General features: G+C 39.2%; 2 protein-coding genes across 5 annotated transcripts in view; both read left to right on the top strand.

Moving 5' to 3' along the window:
• The window catches only part of PTPN22 (protein tyrosine phosphatase non-receptor type 22), a 65,321-nt gene extending 52,322 nt beyond the window's left edge, over positions 1 to 12,999 (top strand). For all 4 annotated transcript variants that reach the window (XM_036272062.1, XM_036272060.1, XM_036272064.1 and 1 more), the window contains 3 exons: positions 860 to 890; positions 2,611 to 2,688; positions 12,842 to 12,999. In XM_036272062.1, the coding sequence (XP_036127955.1) occupies positions 860 to 890; positions 2,611 to 2,688; positions 12,842 to 12,906 (174 nt within the window). In that variant the 3' untranslated portion in view covers positions 12,907 to 12,999. The remainder of the gene's footprint in view (positions 1 to 859; positions 891 to 2,610; positions 2,689 to 12,841) is intronic.
• A 2,075-nt stretch (positions 13,000 to 15,074) lies between these two features.
• RSBN1 (round spermatid basic protein 1) overlaps positions 15,075 to 21,075 on the top strand; it is a 53,945-nt gene continuing 47,944 nt past the window's right edge. The window contains exon 1 of the mRNA XM_036272772.1: positions 15,075 to 15,836. Within this exon, the coding sequence (XP_036128665.1) occupies positions 15,077 to 15,836 (760 nt within the window). The 5' untranslated portion in view covers positions 15,075 to 15,076. The remainder of the gene's footprint in view (positions 15,837 to 21,075) is intronic.

The raw sequence follows: 21,075 nt of genomic DNA, 5'->3' as shown, positions 1-21,075 counted from the left end.
CACCCACACGACCGACCAGGGCCGGGGACAAACTGCAACCGAGGTACATGCCCTTAGCGGGAACCGAACCCGGGTCTCTCCGGACCACAGGCGGACTCTCTAACCACTGAGCCAAACCGGCCAGGGCGAAATAAAATTTTTCAAAAAAAAGAATTTATTAAATATCTATTATATAGAAGAGTACATTTCTGTTAGGTGTTAGGAAAATAGAAATGTCATAAAGGACATCTACCGGCCTTGAAAGAGTACAGTTAATCTATTGGAACAGAATGCCGAAGTAAGAAACAACAGAAAATTATCAAGAAGAATCTAATACCATGGAACGGATTAAAAACATATATGGTGAGGATCTGTAGAGAAAAGAGCAAGTCAGGGTAGGTTCCTGGAAGAGATAAGCTACACTCCACTATAAAGGGGGCAGAGGACATGGGTTTGCTGAAAGGAAGGAGAGGAAGTAGCATGGCTAACAGTATGGAGTGGACCTTAGTAAACAAATGATGATTGATAAACATTCTTGGCTAGAATGGTAATGGCTACGTATCACAGCTGTCTTCAGAAGCCATCGTGGGTTCTGGAATGGTCCTAAAAAAGAGAAGTAGAAACTCCCATTTCCCCCCAATATTCTGATAGCAATATTTCTGAATACCTAGTGTAATTATCATATGGGTGGGAAAATAGCAAAATAAAATCAAGTGGAGGCCTTTACACAGAATTAAAAATGGCAAGATGAAAAAATAGTTTTGTGCATTTTGGTGGCTATTTTTTAAGGAAATTAATCCTTTTGACTGACATTTGTATTTCTACTTGATTAAAGTATTTGGGATTTCACACAACAATATTAACATTTTCCTTTTTGCAGAGTTTGAAAATTTTGCGGAACATGAAAAAGAGTAAGCTTCTTTATATTCATTAAAATATATATATACTTTCATGATTATTTAATTCTTCCATATATAAACCACTCTGTGAAAAAGTTAATATTATTCCTGAACAGAGGTTTGCTAGGGTCCTATGGATCAGATCACCTCCCAAGGCTTTGTATTGTGTTGGGCTCCATAGTGATAATTTAATATAAGTAGAAAGTAAGGGGGGAAGTTTCTGCTTGATAGACTGGAATAATAGAGTGATGTTTGGCACTTGCTACTCATCTTAAGATGCTGTCATCTAAGTGTGTTATTTAAAATTCTCAGCAGTCTAACCTCAGATGTATTTTCTTTGGAAACAGTCACAGCAAAGCATATTGTGAAACAAATGTGTTGATTTAGTGAAATAAGCAAAGTATTGACTCATTTCTATTTTTTCCAAGTATTATTAGCAACAGTAAGTCTGTTGCTTACTATTTTTGCTATACTATAATGAAAACAAAACCCAAAGGCTCCTGAAACCATGGGAATTTGGTTATCTTAGAAATCCTTATTTATCACGACAAAGTATATAAAACATGGTGATCGAGTTTTTACAAATTTGATCCATTTGGTTAATCATCAAGGACTAAACAGCTACTTGGTATTATAGGGAGGGACAAAGAACACTGAGAAAACTTAATGTAAGTTATTATTTGAGTGAGAAGGTTTACACCTGAATCCTACTCTTTTCTTCTGAGTTTTCAGTCTATCTTTCTGTCCATACACTGTGCTAGTCTGCTGTCATTGCCACCACACTTGATCTCCAAAATGAACTGGTTTCTCACCCGTCATGATTTAACTATGACGGAAAAGTATGATGGCTAAAGCCAGTCAAAAGAGAATTTAAACATTTCAAGAGGAGGAAATTATAGTACAAAACAAGAGAATTAAACAGCTAAAAGCAAAGAAATGAATGACTTGAATAGCCAAAGATTGATTTGATCAGCTTAGCTTTTGAAATACTCAAAACAAAAAATCCCCAAACTTTTTTCTCTAACTCCAATCCTGTCTTGGGAATATCAAATAAGACACAGAAACTTGAGGTAGATTGAGATAGTAGGTTGGCATAGATTGGAGATACGGGACTCTTGGAGACTGAGTCTTACATCTAAGTAAGAGCTCCCAAGTCATTCTCTAGATCTAGGCTAATTTCTGATTCTCAGCTACTTTTATCATCTGGTCTTTTATCCTTAAATGAAGGACAATATCTGGCTCCAAAATTGATCCTGAAGCTTTATACTTATCTGTCTGTATTTGCGTATGTATCCTTTCCCCCTTCCAGTTGGCTCATGGCTACTGAATTCCATATGCTCCCCCTTTAGCCTGGATGTCTTATTGGCTTGTAATTAAAACTGGTCCTGACCAATTGTTGTCAGTATATTCAATGCTCTGATTAAGCAGGACACTGGCATACCTAATTTTAACAATTGTTATATGTGGACACTAACCAACAAGGAATGAGGTCAAACCTAGACAACTGGTGTAACCATGGCAAAGTTCCACCTGAAAATCAGCCCTTCACAAAAATGAGAAGATTATAGTGTCACCATTTGTAAGCATCTATAGTTTGTTACATTTGATAGTGATGTGTTTATTTGGGAGTATTATTTTGGAGGAAATGTTTAATCTCAACAATTATGTGATCTGATAAAGTTATCTCAATTTGTCTTCATTCTTTCCCTTACATTTTTTCTTTTCATTCTAGGTCTCTGTAATTCTCCCTCACCAAACAAGCCTGCAGACCCTGTTCAGTCAAACAACTCCAGCTCCTTACTGAATTTTGGTATGTGTGTTATTTTTCAGCAGAATTTTAAAAATGTTTACCCAAATTGTTATTTTACAGTATAAGAGATACAACTTAAAATAGGATTTGAGGTTGTATGTATAGGTCCTTATATTTATATTCTTTTTCATGCAATTTGTCTTTTTTATTTTTGACCTCAGCAACCACTTAACATCTTACACAGGGCTGTGTATTCTATTACATAGAATTGCCTAGCAAATGCAGAAAATAAAGCCAGGTAACCAAATGATTATGTTGGCATTTAGTAAATGAATGTGAGTAGCCAAATGAAACAAATTCTGAGATGCTATAATACTCCAGTTCATATCTAAGCAAAGTTATAAAATATAGAAATGTGATTATAAAAAAAACAGCAGTTGCTGCTGTCTAATCTTGTATAACTCACCACACAGTAGGAGCTGAAGCACAATTCTGACAGTTTAATCGAATTGTTTGTTCTGTCACCCCTAAGTGTCAGCTATAAACGTAAAATAACTTTATATTATATTTAAGGTGGCATCACTATACTATATATTTCTTTTTGTAATAAGTGCAGCAACTAATCTAGGACATTACTACTAAAAATTATTGACCAAAAAGCAGACTCCCTGAAAGGGTCTGGGGACCCCACCTTGAGAATTGCTGCTCTATGTTATTGTCCTTGTCTATATGGCCAAAATTGGGTTGCTGCCACATCCAGATTGCAGGTGGCAAGAAGATGAGAGAAAAACATGGAAAAGGTGTGGCCTCCTCGGCTGGTTTCAAGGCACTGGCCTGGCAGTGGCAACATCACATTGGCTCACATTCCCTTGAGAATTTAGACATGTGCTATGTCTAAACTGCAAGAGATACGAGGAAGTGTAATATAGTTACCCATTTACAATTCTACTCCTGAAGAAGAAGTAAGAAAAGATTTTGGTGGGCAGGTAGTAATTTCTGTCACACCTGGGTTATGGTCTTATCTCACCTTGGTAAAATATTTAACTAGAATCTCTGGATCTGTTTTTTGGGCTGTAAAATTTTATTTCGATTACATTAACTCAAATATTTATAATGTTATAACTAGATAAAAAAAGTTAGAATTAGAAAAAAGAAGTTATTATTCTTATGAAATTATTTAGTTAAAAATATTCATATAGATTATTATATAACCTATGAAAAAAGCAGCACATTTTGCCTGGAACACACATGTTCCCTGCTTCTTTCTTTTCTCTCAATCCGTGATAACAACTTGAGTAATTCAAGGCCATTCTAACTTTACAACAATCTATTATCCAATATGAGAATAAAATATTAGAGGGCTGCCTCTAAGTTGTTTCTTCTGAAAGTTGAACATTTTATCTACTTAAAAGCAGCATTTAACTTTCTCATTGACTTTTTTTTATTATAAAGGAGGTAATATAACTTGTAAGGATATTTTATTCAAAGAAGTATTTACCTTTGAATGAAAAAAATGTAGTTGTTTATTTTTTTATTTTTATTTTTTAGAAGGTAGAACTTACACTTTATTTTTTTATTATTATTTTTAAAATTTATTTATTTTTGTTACAGATGTTTCTCCTTTTCCCCCCACTAATTTCCCCCATCCTCCTTCCTCCCCACCCTGTCCCCAGCTTGGTTGTCCATGTCCATTGTTCATGCATACATGCATATAAGTTCTGTAGTATATCTCTCCCCCACCACCCCCTCTTCTGGGAATTGTCAGTCTGTACCCCACTTCCATGTCTCTGGGACTATCCCATTCCTCAGACTGTTATGTTCATTATATTCCACAAATAAGTGAGATAATATGATACTTGTCTTTCTCTGTTTGGCTTGTTTCGCTTAGGATAATACTCTCCAGGTCCCTCCATGTCGTCTCAAAGGATAAAGAGATCTTTCTTTCTTACAGCTGCATAGTACTCCATTGTGTATATGTACCACAGCTTTTTGATCCATTCGTCTACTGATGGACATTTGGGCTGTTTCCAGACCTTAGCTATTGTAAATAGTGCTGCTACAAACATGGGGGTACATATATTCTTTCTGATTGGTGTTTCAGGCTTCTTAGGGTATATTCATAGAAGTGGGATCACTGGGTCAAATAGCAGTTCAATTTTTAATATTTTGAGGTAACACCATATTGTTTTCCATAGTGGCTGCACCAGTATGCATTCCCAGCAGCAGTGTACTAGAGTCCCCTTTTCTCCACACCCTCGCCAACACTTATTGTTTGATGATTTGTTGATGGCGGCCATTCTGAAAGGTGTGAGGTGGTACCTCATTATTGTTCTAATTTGCATCTCTCTGATGCTTAGTGATGTTGAGCATTTCTTCATATGTCTCTTGGCCATTTGTATGTCCTGTTTGGAGAAGTGTCTATTTAGTTCCTCTGCCCTTTTTTTTTTTTTTATCCTCTCACCCGAGGACACTTTTCCATATTTTGTTCAGATAGAGTGGGAGGGGGAGAGAGAGAGAGAGAGAGAGAGAGAGAGAGAGAAACATCGATGTGAAAGGGACACATTGAGTGGTTGCCACCCATACGACCCAACCAGGGCCAGGAACAGACTGCAACCAAGGTATGTGCCCTTAGCGGGAACCGAACCCTGGTCTCTCTGGACCGCAGGCCGATGCTCTAACCACTGAGCCAAACCAGCCAGGGCACCTCTGCCCATTTTTTAATTGGGTTCTTTGTCTTCCTTTTGTTGAGTTGTATGAGCCCTCTATATATATTGGAAATTAACCCCTTATCTGATATATCATTGGCAATTATGCTCTCCCATACAATGGGTTGCCTTTCCATTTTGATGATTGTATCTTTTGCTGTGCAGAAGCTTTTGAGTTTGATGTAGTCCCATGTGTTCATTTTCTCATTTGTTTCTGTTGCCTAGGTGATGTATCAGTGAAAATTCTGCTGCGTGTGATGTCTGAAATTTTGTTGCCTACAGTTTCTTCTAGGATTTTTATGGATTCATGAGTTATATTTAAGTCTTTCATCCAGGTTGTGTTTATTCTTGTGTATGGTGTAAGTTGATGGTCTAGTTTCATTTTTTTACATGTAGCTGTCCAATTTTCCCAACACCATTTATTAAAGAGGCTGTCTTGACCCCACTGTATGCTCTTGCCACCTTTGTCAAATATTAATTGAGCATATTGCCTTGGGTCCATTTCTGTGTTCTCTATTCTGTTCCACTGGTCTATGTGCCTGTTCTTGTGCCAGTACCAGGCTGTTTTGATTACAGTGGCTTTGTAGTATAACCTGAAATCTGGTAATGTGATCCCTCCAACTTTGTTCTTCTTTTTCAAGATTGCTGTGGCTATTCGAGGTCTTTTTTGGTTCCAAATGAACTTTTGAAGTATTTGTTCTAGTTCTGTGAAGTATGTCGTTGGTATTTTGATGGGGATTGCATTGAATATATAGATTGCTTTGGGTAATATGAACATTTTAATGATGTTAATTCTTTCAATCCATGAACAAAATATGTGCTTCCACTTTTTTATATCTTCCTCTATTTCTTTTTTCAATGACCTGTAGTTTTCTGCGAAAAGGTCCTTTATTTTTTTGGTTGAGTTTATTCCTAGGTATCTTAATTTTTTTGCTGCAATGGTAAATGGGATTTTTTTTTTTAAATTTCTCTTTCTGTGAGTTCATCATTGGTGTATAAGAATGCCATCGAGCCCTGGCCGGTTTGGCTCAGCGGTTGGAGCGTCGACCTGCGGTACAGAGAGACTCGGGTTCGGTTCCGCTAAGGGCACATACCTCGGTTGCAGTTTGTCCCCGGCCCTGGTCGGTTGTGCAGGTGGCAGCCACTCGATGTGTCCCTTCACATCGATGTTTCTCTCTTCCTCTCTCTCCCTCCCACACTATCTGAACAAAAAATGGAAAAATGTCCTCGGGTGAGGATTAAAAAAAAAAAAGAATGCCATCGATTTCTTGACGTTAATTTTGTATCCTGCTACTTTGCCAAATTCATTTATTAAGTCTAGTAGATTTTTGATGGAGTCTTTGGGGTTTTCTACGTATAGTATCATGTCATCTGCGAATAATGACAGTTTCATTTCCTCCTTTCTAATTTGGATCCCTTTTATTTTTCCTGTCTGATTGCTGTGGCTAAGACTTCCAGTACTATGTAAAATAAGAGTGGCAAAAGTGGGCATCCTTATCTTGTTCCTGTTCTTAAAGGAAATGCTTTTAATTTTTGCCCATTGAGTATGATGTTGGCTGTAGGTCTTTCATATATGGCCTTTATTATGTCAAGATATGATCCCTCTATTCCCAGATTGCTGAGCGTTTTTATCAGAAATGGGTGCTGGATTTTGTCGAATGCTTTTTCAGCATCTATCAATATGATCATATGATTTTTATCTTTCATTTTGTTTATGTGGTGTATCACATTTATTGATTTGAGAATACTGTACCAGCAGCCTTGCATCCCTGGGATGAATCCCACTTGGTCATGGTGAATAATTTTTTTTGATATATTGCTGGATCCGATTTGCTAGTATTTTGTTCAGGATTTTGGCATCTATGTTCATCAGGGATATTTGTCTGTAGTTTTCTTTGTAGTGTCTTTTTCTGGTTTTGGAATTAGAATTATGCTGGCCTCATAAAATGAGTTTGGAAGTCTTCCTTCTTCCTGAATTTTTTGAAATAGTTTGAGGAGAATGGGCATTAGTTCTTTGAATGTTGGGTAAAATTCCCCCGTGAAGCCGTCTGGGCCTAGGCTTTTGTTTGCTGGGAGAGTCTTGATTATATCTTCAATTTACTTTGTTGTTATCAGTCTGTTCAAGTTTTCTATCTCTTTCCAGTTCAGTTTTGGGAGACTGTGTTTCTAGAAATTTGTCCATTTCGCTTAATTGTTGAATTTGTTGCCGTATAATTGTTCGTAATATTTGTTAATGATCCTTTGTATTTCTGTGGTGTCAGTTATTATCTTTCATTTCTGATTTTGTGTATTTGGGTTCTCTCTCTTTGTTTCTTGGTGAGTCTAGCTAAGGGTCCATCCATCTTGTTTATCTTTTCAAAGAACCAGCTTTTTGTTTCATTGATCCTTTGAATTGTTTTTTTTTTTTGGTCTCCATGTCATTTATTTCTGCTGTGATCTTTACTGTTTCCTTCCTTGTACTTGCTGTGGGGTTTTCTTTTTGTTTGCTTTCTAGTTCTTTAAGTTGTGAGGTTAGATAGCCTATTAGGAATTTTTTTTGCTTCTTGAGGTAGGCCTGTAGTGCTATGAACTTCCCTCTCAAAACTGCTTTCGCTGCATCCCATAGATTTTGTGTTGTTGTGTGTTCATTTTCATTGGTTTCCAGGAAGTTTTTAATTTCTTCCTTGATCTCCATGGTAACCCATTCATTGTTCAATAACATGCTATTTAGCCTCCATGTTTTCAAATGTCTTTGCATGTTCTTGTTGCAATTGATTTCTAGTTTCATGCCATTGTGATCTGAGAAGATGCTTGATATGATTTCAATCTTCTTTAACTTGTAGAGACTTAGTTTGTGCCCTAACATGTGGTCTATCTTTGAGAATGTCCCATGTGCACTTGAGCTCGAGAGGGCACTGGGACCTGAACTTGCTGCTTTCTCTGGGCAATACTGGCATTTCTTTGGCTGGGGTAGTCCTGGAACTGCACGACATTAAAAAATGTAGTTGTTTATAAACATTTTTATTTTCCAGAAATAGGCTACATGCAAAAAAAAAAAAAAAAAAGTAGCTCTAAACTATTGAGAATTGATTGGTGAAAAAGACTGAAATGCAGATATTTCTCCAATTTTAGATACTCAATACTTGCATGTTATGTTCTTCTATTCTCAGTACACTTGGGTTGCAATCAAACTATCTGGACTGAATGGATGATTTTGTGACTATTGTGTGAAACTATTTAACCCCAAAATTTTTTCCTTCTATTTTCTTTTTTGCCACTCAGAGGAGTAAAATACACGTGAACTACGTTGTACACCCCTCTGCCCCATTTTTTTTTTTTTTTTGCCATCACAATTAATAAGTTTTACTAGGTTTCTTTTTTGTTTTCTTTTGTTAATCCTCACCCAAGGATATTATTCCATCGATTTTTAGATAGAGTGGAAGGGAGGGAGGAAGAGAGAGACTCAATGTGAGACACACATCGATTGATTGCCTCCTGCATGACCCTGACTGGGCCAGGGATCAAACGCAGGTATGTGCCTTTGACTGGAATCAAACCCATGACCCTTCAGTCCTCAGGCCAAGGCTCTAACCACCAAGCTCTAGGTTTCTTATTTTTATCTCTTTTCTTCCTCTTCCGTACTCTCCTTTTCTTCCAGTTCTGGCATTTTTTTTTTTTTGTGGTTCCGATGTAAGCAACACTTGAGTTAGTTATTATATACCAGGCATTGTGCTGGATGCTCTAATAAATATCTTACCTGATGCTTTCATCAATTCTGCAAGGTATGATGAAATTTTGCAAGATGATGATGAAATGAAAGGTTTAGGAATATCATTGAGTTTTCCATTCTCTGTTCTCCTTTTGTATTTGAAATCTTTCATTGCTCAATTTGAACCCCTAAAGTTGCTAAATGTAAGACTACCTTGAAAATATACTTCCATCAAAGAAAAGGGAAGTCATATGTTGCTGAAGTAATAAAGAATCAATGTCGTTATTCATCATATATTTTGAAAGAACCCAGAAAAAGCCATCATTGGTTGTGCAAAATTTTCTTACTCTCCTTTTTTAGGATGGGTGGGGAGGAGTGTTTGGGGGAGACATATAAATGAGTAACTATATACTTAGTTCTCCAGGATTGTTTATTACTTTATTTTTTCTAAACTTTTCAAATATAATCTCAATAAATTGAGGGCTTTTTGGGCTGAAACAGAAGCATAAGTGAACTTAATACAATAATTTTATAAAGCAATAGTACTTTTTTTCTGAAATTAATTATTTCCCAGTTTGTTTGTTTGTTTGTTTTGTAATGAGTTAGTGGTGGGTAAAAAGATGTAGATAAAATTTTTGATTTTGCAAATCAGATTTAAAAATAGGCAAAGGGCCCTGGTTGGTTTGGCTCAGCAGTTAGAGTGTTGGCCCTTGGACCAAAGGGTCTCGGGTTTGATTCCCAGTCAAGGCCATGTACCTGGGTTGCAGGTTCGATCCCTCGCCCCAGTTGGGGTTGTGTGTGAGGCATCCAATCCATGTGTTTCTCTCATATTGATCTTTCATTCTATCTCTTTCTCCTTCCCTTGCACTCTATCTGAAAATCAATGGAAAAATAGCCTCAGGTGAGGATTAACAAAACAAAACAAAAAATAGACAAAGGGCTTAAATAGACATTTTTTTAAAAAACACATAAATGGCCAACAGATACATCAAAAGATGCTCAGCATCACTAATCATCAGGGAAATACAAATCAAAACCACAGTGAGATATCACCTCACACTTGTTAGAATGGTCATTATCAAAGACAAGAGACAAGTGTTGGTGAGATTGTGGAACGAAATGGAAATGGTGCAGCCACTATGAAAAACATAATGGTGCAGCCATTATGGAAGTTCCTCAAAAAATTAAAAATAGAACTATCGCCCTGGCTAGTGTGGTTTGGTTGGTTGAGTGTCATCCTATGCACCAAAGGGTTACTAGTTCCGTTGCTGGTCAGGGCAGATACCCAGATTTCAGGTTCGATCCCTGGTTGGGTGTGTGCGGGAGGCAACCCATGAACATTTATCTTCCTCTCCCCCTTCCTATCTCTCTAAAATCAATAAAAAAAAATATTTAAAAAAAAATGACACTACCATATGACCCAGAAATCCCACTTTTAGGTATATACCTGAAGGAAATGAAGTCATTATCTCAAAAGAGATACCTGACCTGCACCCCATGTTCATTGCATTATTTGCAATAGCTGAAACATAGAATGACCTAAGTGTCCATTGACAGACAAATGGATAAAGAAAATGGATATAGCCCTGGCTGGTTTGGCTCAGCAGTTAGAGCATCAGCCTGCGGACCAATGAATCATGGGTTTGGTTCCAGTCAAGAGCGTGTACCTTGGTTGCGATTCGTCCGCAGCCCTGGTTGGGGTCATGTGGGAGATGACCACTCAATGTGTCCCTTTTATGTCTATGTTTCTCTCACTCTCTCTCTCTCTCTCTCTCTCTTCTTCTCTCTCCCTCCCACTCTACCTTAACAAAAATGGAAAAATGTTCTCTAGTGAGAATTAAAAAAAAAGAAAATGGATATAGCAAAGTTTTATCTATGAATAGTATTTATCCATAAAAAAAGAAAGAAATCTTGCTTTTTGCAACATGGATGAACCTTGAGTGCATTATGCTAAGTGAAATAAGTCAGACAGATAGAAATAAATACTGTATGTTTTTACTTATATGTGGAATCTAAAAAAGTTGAACTCAAGCCCTGGCCGGTTTGGCTTAGCATTTGGAGTATTGGCCCGTGGACCAGTGAGTCGAGGGTTCAATTCTGGTCAAGGGCACGTACCTCTGTTGCAGTTAGGTCCCAGGCCTTGGTTAGGATCGTGTGGGAGGCAAACCAATCAATGTAGCTCTATCACATTGATGTTTCTCTGTCTCTCTCTCTCTCTCTCTCTCTCTCTCTCTCTCTCTCCCTTCCTCCCGCTCTTGGGTGAGGAATAAAAAATAAATAAATAAATAAATAAAATTTAAAAATTAAATAGTTGAACTCAGAAATATAGAGTAGAATGGTGGTTTTCTAGGGTGAGGGGTGAGGAAAAATGGGGAAATGTTTGTCAAAGGATACAAACTTCCAGCTATAAGATGAATAAGTTCTGGGGATCTAGTGTACAGTATGGTAATTATAAATAACAGTACTGTATTTTATACACTTGAAAATTGTTAGAGAGAGTAAAACTTAAACATGATCATCACAAAAAATGGTAATTATGTGAGGGGATAAAGGTGTTAACTTTTTTTTTTTATCCTCACCTGAGCACATTTTTACATGTATCTTCAGATAGAGCGAGAGGAAGAGAGGGGGGAAGAGAGAAAGGGAAACACGGATGTGAGAGAGACACAATGACTGGCTGCCTCCCGCACGACCCCAACCAGGGCCGGGTTTGGAACCACAACTGAGGTAGTGCCCTTAGTGGAAACCAAACCCGGGTCTCTCTGGTCCCCAGGCTGTCGCTCTAACCACTGAGTCAAACCAGCCAGGGCAACTTTTTTTTTTTTTTTTTAATATGTCTTTATTGATTTTTTTCTGAGAGAGAGAGAGAGAGAGAGAGAGAGAGCAAGAAACATCGAAGTGAGAGAGATACATCCATTGGCTGCCTCCTGCACGCCCCCTACTGGGGAAGGAGCCCACAACCTGGGCATGTGCCCTGACTGGGAATTGAACTGGGACCTCTCAGTCCATGGATGCTGGAGCTACTGAGCCACACCAGCTGGGCGGTGTTAACTAACCTTAATGTGGTAATCATTTCACTATACGTGTATCAAATCACCATGTTGTACATCTTAAACTTACATACAGGGTGGTGCAAAAGTAGGTTTACACTTGTTAGTACACAATACAGTTTATTCTCATATTATTACTTATTATTGTATTGTTTTCCATACAAACAGCTGTACACCTACTTTTGTCGTACCCTGTATGTTATATATCAGTATCTCAACGAAGCTGGAAAAAAAAGAATATATGCTGAATTACCAAAGGCAATAAATTATACCAGTTTTCTTTATGTAATTAACATTATTAAATTTGTAAGTATTCTATGAATTTAAACTGTTATTAGTATCCTATTATTATTTGAGTTTTAATTACTGTAATACCTTTACAATCTATTACTGAATTGATCAAAGATGCTGCCTAACCCTTTGGAAAAAAACAACAACATGTATTTGCATATATTATAAGACACTCTAAAAGCCACACATTCATTTTTATATAAAATCTTTTTTTTCAATTTTATATTTTTTAATTGTGCTCTTTCAGTAACAGTTGATATACAATATTAGTTTCAGGTGTACAACATAGTGATTAGAAATTTATATAACTTACAGAGTGATCACCTGGATAAGTCCCATCTGACACTGTACACAGTTATTACATTATTGACTGTATTCCCTATTCTGTACTCTATATCCCCACGATTGTTTTTATTACTGGCAATTTGTACATCTTACTCCCTTCTCTCTTTCACCCTCAGCTTTATTTTTGTTCCCAGGTTTTGCAAATCGTTTTTCAAAACCCAAAGGACCAAGAAAGCCACCATCACACTGGAACACTTAACACAATTTTGGACTATAGACCTCAAGTGCACCTGCAAAAAAAATTACCAGAATATGGCTGGCTAAAATAAGTGCTCTATAATCATAATGGTAATGTGGTAACAGCTTTTGAAAGAAAAGCAATAGGCAAATAAGTACCAGAAGTTTTACATTTAATCTCATTTACATTGGGCTGGGAACAGCAGAAAAAGAGTTTGTCACTTCAGCTTATATTGAGAATGCTGTAGAAGAAAGAGTTTAGGAATGGACTTTTCATTTTTGGAAATTATTTTTTATTTGACTTTACTTTCTACATAAATATAAACTTTAAAAGATTTGTAAGAATTGGATCTCAATTAAATGTTGAATTTACTATAAAAAGTGTTTTTAAAAATCTAACCTTGTGGTTGCAATACAAAATTACTGCTTGTGACAATGACTATTCCCTGGGAGTTATTTTTGTTTAAATGGAGCATACCTCGAACATCTTCCCAAATGTTGTGGGAAACTAGAATAGTAAGAAAAGAAGTTATGCTTGGCCAGTGTGGATCAGTGTTTGAGCTTCAACCCATGCACCAAGAGGTCACCAGTTGGATTCCTGGTCAGGGCACATGCTCAGGTTGTGGGCTGGATCCCCATAGCAAGGTGTGCAGGAGGCGGCCAATCGATGTTCTCTCTCACATGGATGTTTCTATGTCTCTCTCCCTCTCCCTTCCCCTCTCTCTAAAAATTAGTAAAGAAAAAATATTTTTAAAAAGAAGTTATATTTAAGAGAATAAAATATGTAAATAATTACTGTAATCTTTTTATTTGTACATATCAACTAATATATTCAATTACATTCTTGATAAGTTTTAACCAAAGTTACTCCACTACCAAATCTATAAGGATAATCAACAAAATAGCTGTCTTTTGGTAGCATTTTCTTCATTTCAAAGGTTCTGTGTAAACATATGCAGCTTTTATCCAACCAATCAGAGGCACTACCAGTTTTAAATTTTTTCTATATAGATATGGATCTGACATTTTAAGAATATATGATCTTTCAAATCTAATTTTATGTAACAAATAAGTAAATGGGTAATTATTAAAAAGGATTCTCCAGACTTCTTTGAAAATTTTTTTTAATTTTAAAAAGTCTTTAACTTCTAGAAGCATGAAATACTTAAAGACCATTTGTTTTTCAATATTTTTCATTGGGAAGCCAAATGAAGGTGGAAATTGGATGAAATATTGTTACCTGTTTATTGTAGTACATTGTACACAATAGGTGCTCAATAAACTTGTTTTTAAACTAACACTGGAGTGTTCCTTTAGCTGAATACTTCTCCAGGCACGACTGGTATCAAACCACAGTGCTTCATCGTAATCAATTATTCCCAAATCTCTTTATCAAGGACCAACTGTATTAAAAGAATCTGAGGTAAAATCTGAAGTGACGGTGAAATTGTCAATGAATTTCCGAGCGGAAGGCTTCAACACGGGCGATTTGGGGCGTGTTCTGTGGTAGGCACACCTCAAATTTATGCAGCCTTATACTTACGATTTGAAAAACCTTAAAAAAAATTTAAAACACGTTTTTCCATCTAGAATTTTCCCCTCACTGGAGGAATGTATTCAGAATAATGACAGACTCCACCTTCACAGGCAGTGGAGGGGCGAGCGACGGCGGCGCGGTGGGCGGCGCTCAGCCGGCTCCCCGAGGTTCCTGCACCTGCCTCGCTGCGAGAGCTGTCACCATGGCAATGCCCGCGAGAGGGTCAAAACATTTCTGAATTGCAGCCCTATTAGATTTTAAAGCAAAATCGCCCTCATTTGACACAGTACTGGGTTCCCCTTTCCTCTTCCATCTCATCGCTTGTTCAAGAATAAAAGGCCGGAGATTCTTTTACCTCACAAAGGTTAAGAGAGAAATAGGAAATTTAAGAGTAACTATGGAGACCAGCTACTCCGCGTAAAACGACGGAGGGGCACAAGAACGCGCCGCCAGACTCGGAAAGCTATTAACATTGTTTGGGCCGTTAAGGCGGTTGGCGGCAACTCTCCGCCCAGCGGCGGTTGCGTCGCAGCCCGAAGCGTGACTCGGCGCACGCTCGCTATCCGCTCCTCCGCCCCCGCAGCCAGGGGGGCGGTGCGGAGCTCGGAGGAACTACCGCTCCCATGAGGCTCTGCGCGGCCCAGGGTGCTTTACAATGAGCTCGGGAGGGGAGGCCTGCGGAGAGGCGCTGGGAACGGCCGCTTCCGGCATGTTCAGCTCTGGACCAAGTACCTCCGAGAAGCTCAGGGCGGCGGAGGGACTCCAATACCCAGCGAGCCGTGCGCGGGCGACGCTTGCGCGATACACGGACGGGGGGGCGGTCGGGCCATTTAAATGTGTGTTTGTGGGTGAAATGGCTGCGCAGGTCGGAGCGGTGCGCGTAGTACGGGCGGTGGCGGCGCAGGAGGAGCCGGACAAAGAGGGGAAGGAGAAGCCCCATGCTGGGGTCTCGCCGCGGGGAGTGAAGCGGCAGCGCCGAGCGAGCAGTGGGGGATCTCAGGAGAAGCGGGGGCGGCCGAGCCAGGACCCCCCTCTCGCTCCCCCTCATCGGCGGCGTCGCAGCCGCCAACATCCCGGGCCGCTGCCGCCAACGAATGCAGCCCCAACCCTCCCAGGCCCTGTTGAACCTCTGCTCCTGCCGCCTCCGCCGCCACCTTCGCTGGCACCCGCCGGGCCCGCTGTCGCCGCCCCGCTCTCAGCCCCCGGCACCTCGGCCCTCTTCACCTTCTCGCCCCTGACGGTGAGCGCGGCCGGGCCCAAGCATAAGGGCCACAAGGAGCGGCACAAACACCATCATCACCGCGGCTCCGACGGTGACCCCAGCTCCTGCGTTCCGGGCGATCTCAAACACAAGGACAAGCAGGAAAACGGCGAGAGGACTGGTGGGGTGCCTCTGGTCAAGGCCCCCAAGAGAGGTGAGAGCAGACGAACTGCGGAGCCTGGGCTCTAGGTCTCTCTCAGCACAGACAGATATTCCGCCCCTTTAGCACCGAAACGCCAAGCCCCTGCCTATCTCTTGCTGCTGTGCTCCCCTAAACCCACTGGGGTGGACTGGGTTTCAAATTGTTGACACGGTCTGACCTACTTGAGGCTTCTCGCTTCCAGGCCGAGCTGTCAGTTACTAACCCCCTCACCAGGCCCCCCACCCTCTCCTCCCAGAGCCTGCGTTTGTTTTCAAATTCGGCAGGGTTTCCGCGCGCTGCGGTCCTTGGCGTGGGATTAGTAGGCGAGGTACTGAAAACTGCCTTTCTGAAGTAAAGGCTCGTCGCTGAAATCCTTTCTTCCAGTTTTCCTTGATGGTCGCTTTAATATTCACTCTCCTCTGCTCCAAAATCTTCCCGGGTGTGGTTTGGGGCTCTAATGAGTTTGAATGTTTAGATAGGTTACTCTGCTCACTGATTGCCTTAGTTTCTGCAAGATAAAATATCAGCCGCAGTTTATCTTCGTGGTTTTTTAAAATCGGGGGGTAAAAATAATTTTTAATGTTTATATTAGATCTTACCTCTCAGAAAAGGAATGGGGAAGGGTTTCTCTCCCCTTTGATCCTAGGAAATAGGACTAACCGGGCCCCTAAAAAGTGGTAAGTGTGCAATGGTAGATGTTAGAGGCGACATTTCCAGTGGCATTTTATTTTGTCTGGCACAACAAATTGAGAATTTATTTAATTCCAATAACCCTGATTAAAGTCGAGAATATTTAACCCAGAAAATGTAGGACTACCTAATTAAATGTGGGTTCTAGAGAAATTAGGGTAGCCAAGATTGGTGTCTTCCTATTTTCAAGTACCTATAGCCTTTGTTTATATTCTCTGTAGAAGAAAGGGGGAGGGGGCTATATGAATTTTGATTTTTGTCATGAATTTTACTTTTTAAATTATTTTATGTAATTTTTTAGTTGTTTCTTCTCAAGAAGATGTTAAGATACTTTTGTGTTTCTTAGTACTGGGCCAGTTAGGTTAATGAACCAGTTTTCCGATCTAAAGTTTTGTGAGTCTTGGATTCCTTCACAAATTTGGTTTTAGGCTAAGACTAAGACTAATGTTAATCATTTATTTACTTATTTTGGGTGCTACTTCCAAATAGTACAGTTATTGCAAATAATTGCTCAATAGTATTTACTGAATTCATCAGTTCAGTCTTTCTTCCTTTTGTGGTATCCAGATCTTAGCCTCAGGAATAGAACTTGTGCCAGACTGACTGGAGTGCCAGTTTCCACCATCAATATTCAGTAATCTTGCTCATTTATTTTTACCTTTTTTTCTCACCTTACTTCATATGTGTGTTTGTATTAACCATATAGAATTAGAGGTAATTTTAGAGGTCATCCATTTAAAATTTGTATAGTAAAAGAGGAAAAAACTAAGGCCCAAAGTAATGCCAAGTACAAATATTTTAAAAATTTTTAAATGAATCATTGGCCTAATAGAGGGTAGAACCCAGAGCTCCTGCATCCCAGTTCCAGCTTCATCCCCCCACTGTGCACTGTTGCTTTCTCTTTCTGCTATTCATTTATCCACTTCTTTTTAAGAAATATCTTTTTATTGATTTTTAGAGAGAGAGGAAGAGAGAAGGAGAGAGAGAGAGAAATATTGATGAGAGAAGAACATCCACTGGCTGTCTCCTGCACGCCCCCTACTGGGGATCAAGCCTGCAACCTGGGCATGTGCCCCAACAGGGAATCAAACCGATGATCTCTTGGTGCATGGGTCAATGCTTAGCCACTGAGCCCTACACTCTGGGGGTTTATCCACTTCTTTGCTTACCCTTTCTTTTGGCATTGTCCTGTATACCAAAACGGTTTCGGGTACATACCATCAGGTCTCATACCTAGGTTGCAGGTTCGATCCTTGGTCAGGGCAGGCATGGGAGGGAAACTGTCCCTGTGCCCTGACCAACCAGAATTGAACTGGCCACCTTTCAGTGCACAGGACAACACTGAACCAACTGAGGCACAATGGCCAGGGCACATACTGGCATTTTAATAGTTCTGAGAACCCTACAGAAAATAACCTGGTTTAACCTTGTTTAATCTAGGTTCTGCCCTGGCCGGGTAGCTCAGTTAGTTCTAGTGTGGTCCCCAAAAACCAAGGTTTCGGGTTCAGTCCCCTGTCAGGACACATACAAGGAGCCAATGAATGCATAAATAAGTGGAACAACAAATAGGTCTCTCTCTCTCTCCCTCTCTTCCCTGCCTCCCTTTCTTCCTCTCTTTCCTCTACCCCTTCCTCTCTCTCTCTAAAAAAATCAGTAATAATCCAGGCTTTTGCACACTATACTTGTTACCAAGGTATGCAGGAGGCATGCCTCTGGAGTCAATTTGAGTTTAAATATCTGCTCTACTACTTACTGTGTGACCATAGGTGAATTACTTTAACCTCCATCAGCTTCACTTTTCCTGTTTGTAGAATAAGGTTATGGTATTTCTTTTACAAAGTTTTTATGTGGTTTAAATGGGGCAATACGTGGGAAGCACTTAAAACAGTGTCTGGCTGATATTAAGACCGTTACAACTGTCTTTTGTTATTTGATCACGCTTTGTCCTTGAAACAACTCTTAGATTAATAAGGAGAGTGGCTAGTCCCTTGTTATTTACAGAGCTATGTCTTCCCTTCCCTTATCCTCAGATTTTTAGAAACTACTGAAACTTTTTATTTTGAGGTAAATAAATATTCACAGTAAATTGCAAAAATAGTACAGACAGGAGCTCTTTCCTCCAGTGGTTACATCTTACATAACTATTGTATAATATCAACACCAGGAAATTGATATTGGTGTGTATGTGTACTTTTGTGCCATTTTATCACCTGTAGACTAATTTAACCATCACTGCAATCAAGATTCCATCACCATGAAGATCCCCTTAATGCTGTCCATGTATAGTCTTAGGAACCTCCTGTGTCTCCCCACCTTCCCTAACCCCTAGAAACCACTAATCTGTTCTCCAGCAGCCACTAATTTAACTCTATAATTTCATGATTTTGAGAATGTTATATAAATGGAATAATACAGTATGTTATTTTCTGAGATTTTTTTTTTCCCCCACTCAGCTTGATGTTCTATAGATACATACAAGTTACTGTATTTATCACTAGCTCACTCCTTTTCATTACTGAGTGGTATTTTATGGTATGGATATACCACAGTTTAACCATTTACTTCTTAAAGGATGTTTTGGTTTCCAGTTTAGCTATTATAAATAAAATTTCTCTGAACATTTATGTTCAGGTTTTTGTGTGGATTAATTTTCATTTCTTTGGGAATGCAATTGCTAGATCATATGGTAAGTGTATATTTAGTTTTTTGCTTTTTTTAAGACATTGCCAAACTACTCTCTAGACAATCTGTACCATTTTACAGTCTCACCAGCAATATATGAGAGATCCACTTCCTCCACATCCTTGCGAGTATCTGGTATTGTTACTATTTTTATTTTACCTGTTTTATTTATTTTTTAAATTTCTTCTTTATTGATTTTAGAGAGAGGAAGGGCGAGAGAGAGAGAGAAACATCCATAAATGATAACATTGACTGGCTGCCTCCTGCATGCCCCCTAGTGGGGATCGGGCCCACAACCTGGGCATGTGCCCTGACTGGGAATCGAACCAGCAACCTCCTGGTGCATGCTTGGGTCGACGCTCAACCACTGAGCCGCACCAGCCAGGCTATTTTATCAGTTTTAATAGTTGTATAGTGGTATCTCATCATGGACTTCAGTTACATTTTTCCAATGGCTAGTGATATTTAACATCTTTTTGTGTTATTGTTTGCCATCCATATATTCCGATTATTAAAATGTCTGTTTTTGCCCATTTTCTAATTGATTTTTTTTTAATCCTCACCCAAGGATATTTTTCCATTTATCATCAGAGAGAGTTGGAGGAAGAGAGAGAGAGAGAGACATCAACTGGCTGCCTCCCACATGACCCGACCAAATCTGGGGACTAACCACAACCTAGGTATGTGCCCTTGACCCGAATCTAATCCATGACTCATTGGTCCCTGGGCAGATGCTCTAACCGCTGAGCAAAACCTGCCAGGGTGAATTTTTTTTTTTTTTTACTAAGCAAAAGTTTGAGAATTCTTTATACATTATAGGTAAGGGTCTTTTGTCAGAGAAGTGGTTTGCAGGTATTTTCTCCCACTATATTGTTTGTCTTTCTATCTGCCTCACGGGGTGTTTTTTTTTTTTATAGAGCAAGTTTTAAATTTTGTTGAAGTCCAATTTATTTATTTTTTCTTTTATGATTGTGCTTTTGTTGTCATGTCTAGGGTCCCAAGACCTAGGTTTCAAAGATTTTCTCTGTTTTTTTTTTCTTTGTTTGTATTCCTGAAAGTTTTAACTTTTACATTTGAATCTGTGATCTTCTGTTGGAGTTAATTTTATATAAGGTGTGGAGTTTAGGTCAAGTTTCCTTTTTTTGGCCTATGGATAGCCAATTGCTCCAGCACCTTATTAATTAATTTATTTTTTAAAATATGTTTTGCCCTGGCCTGTTTGGTTCAGTAGTTAGAGCGTCAGCCAGCGGACTAGAGAGTCCTGGGTTCGGTTCCCACTAAGGGCACATACCTGGGTTGCAGTTTGTCCCCGGCCCCGGTTGGGGTCCTGTGGGTGGCAACCACTTGATGTGTCTCTCTCACATTGATGTTTTTCTCTCTCTCCCTCCCGCTCTATCTGAAGATAAATGTAAAAATGTCCTCGGTGAGGATTAAAATAAATAAATAAAATATGTTTTTATTGATTGAGAGAGGAAAGGGGAGAAAGAAGATTATCGATGTGAGAGAGAGAGATCTATCTGCTGCCTCCTGCACACCCCACAGTGGGGATCAAGCCTGCAACCCTGGGCATGTGCCCTGACTGGGAATTGAACAGGGATCTCTCAGTCCACTGAGCCACACTGGCCAGGCAGCACCTTTTGTTGAAAAGACTATTATTCTTTCTCCATTGAATTTCTTTTGCACCTTTGTCAAAAATCAATTCTACTGCCTATTTTTGTGTGACCTATGAGCTAAGAATGTTTTTTATATTTTAAATGGTTGACAAAAAACCCAGGATGTGAAAATCATATGAAATTCAGATTCAGTGTCCAGAAATAAAGTTTTATTGGAACACCACCACATTCATTCAGATGTATTGTCTACAGCAGGTTTTGCACTA

This window comes from Molossus molossus, unplaced genomic scaffold (assembly GCF_014108415.1).
Source record: "Molossus molossus isolate mMolMol1 unplaced genomic scaffold, mMolMol1.p scaffold_m16_p_20, whole genome shotgun sequence".
Taxonomy (NCBI): Eukaryota; Metazoa; Chordata; class Mammalia; order Chiroptera; family Molossidae; genus Molossus; species Molossus molossus.
This window is presented reverse-complemented; position numbering and strand designations above follow the sequence as displayed.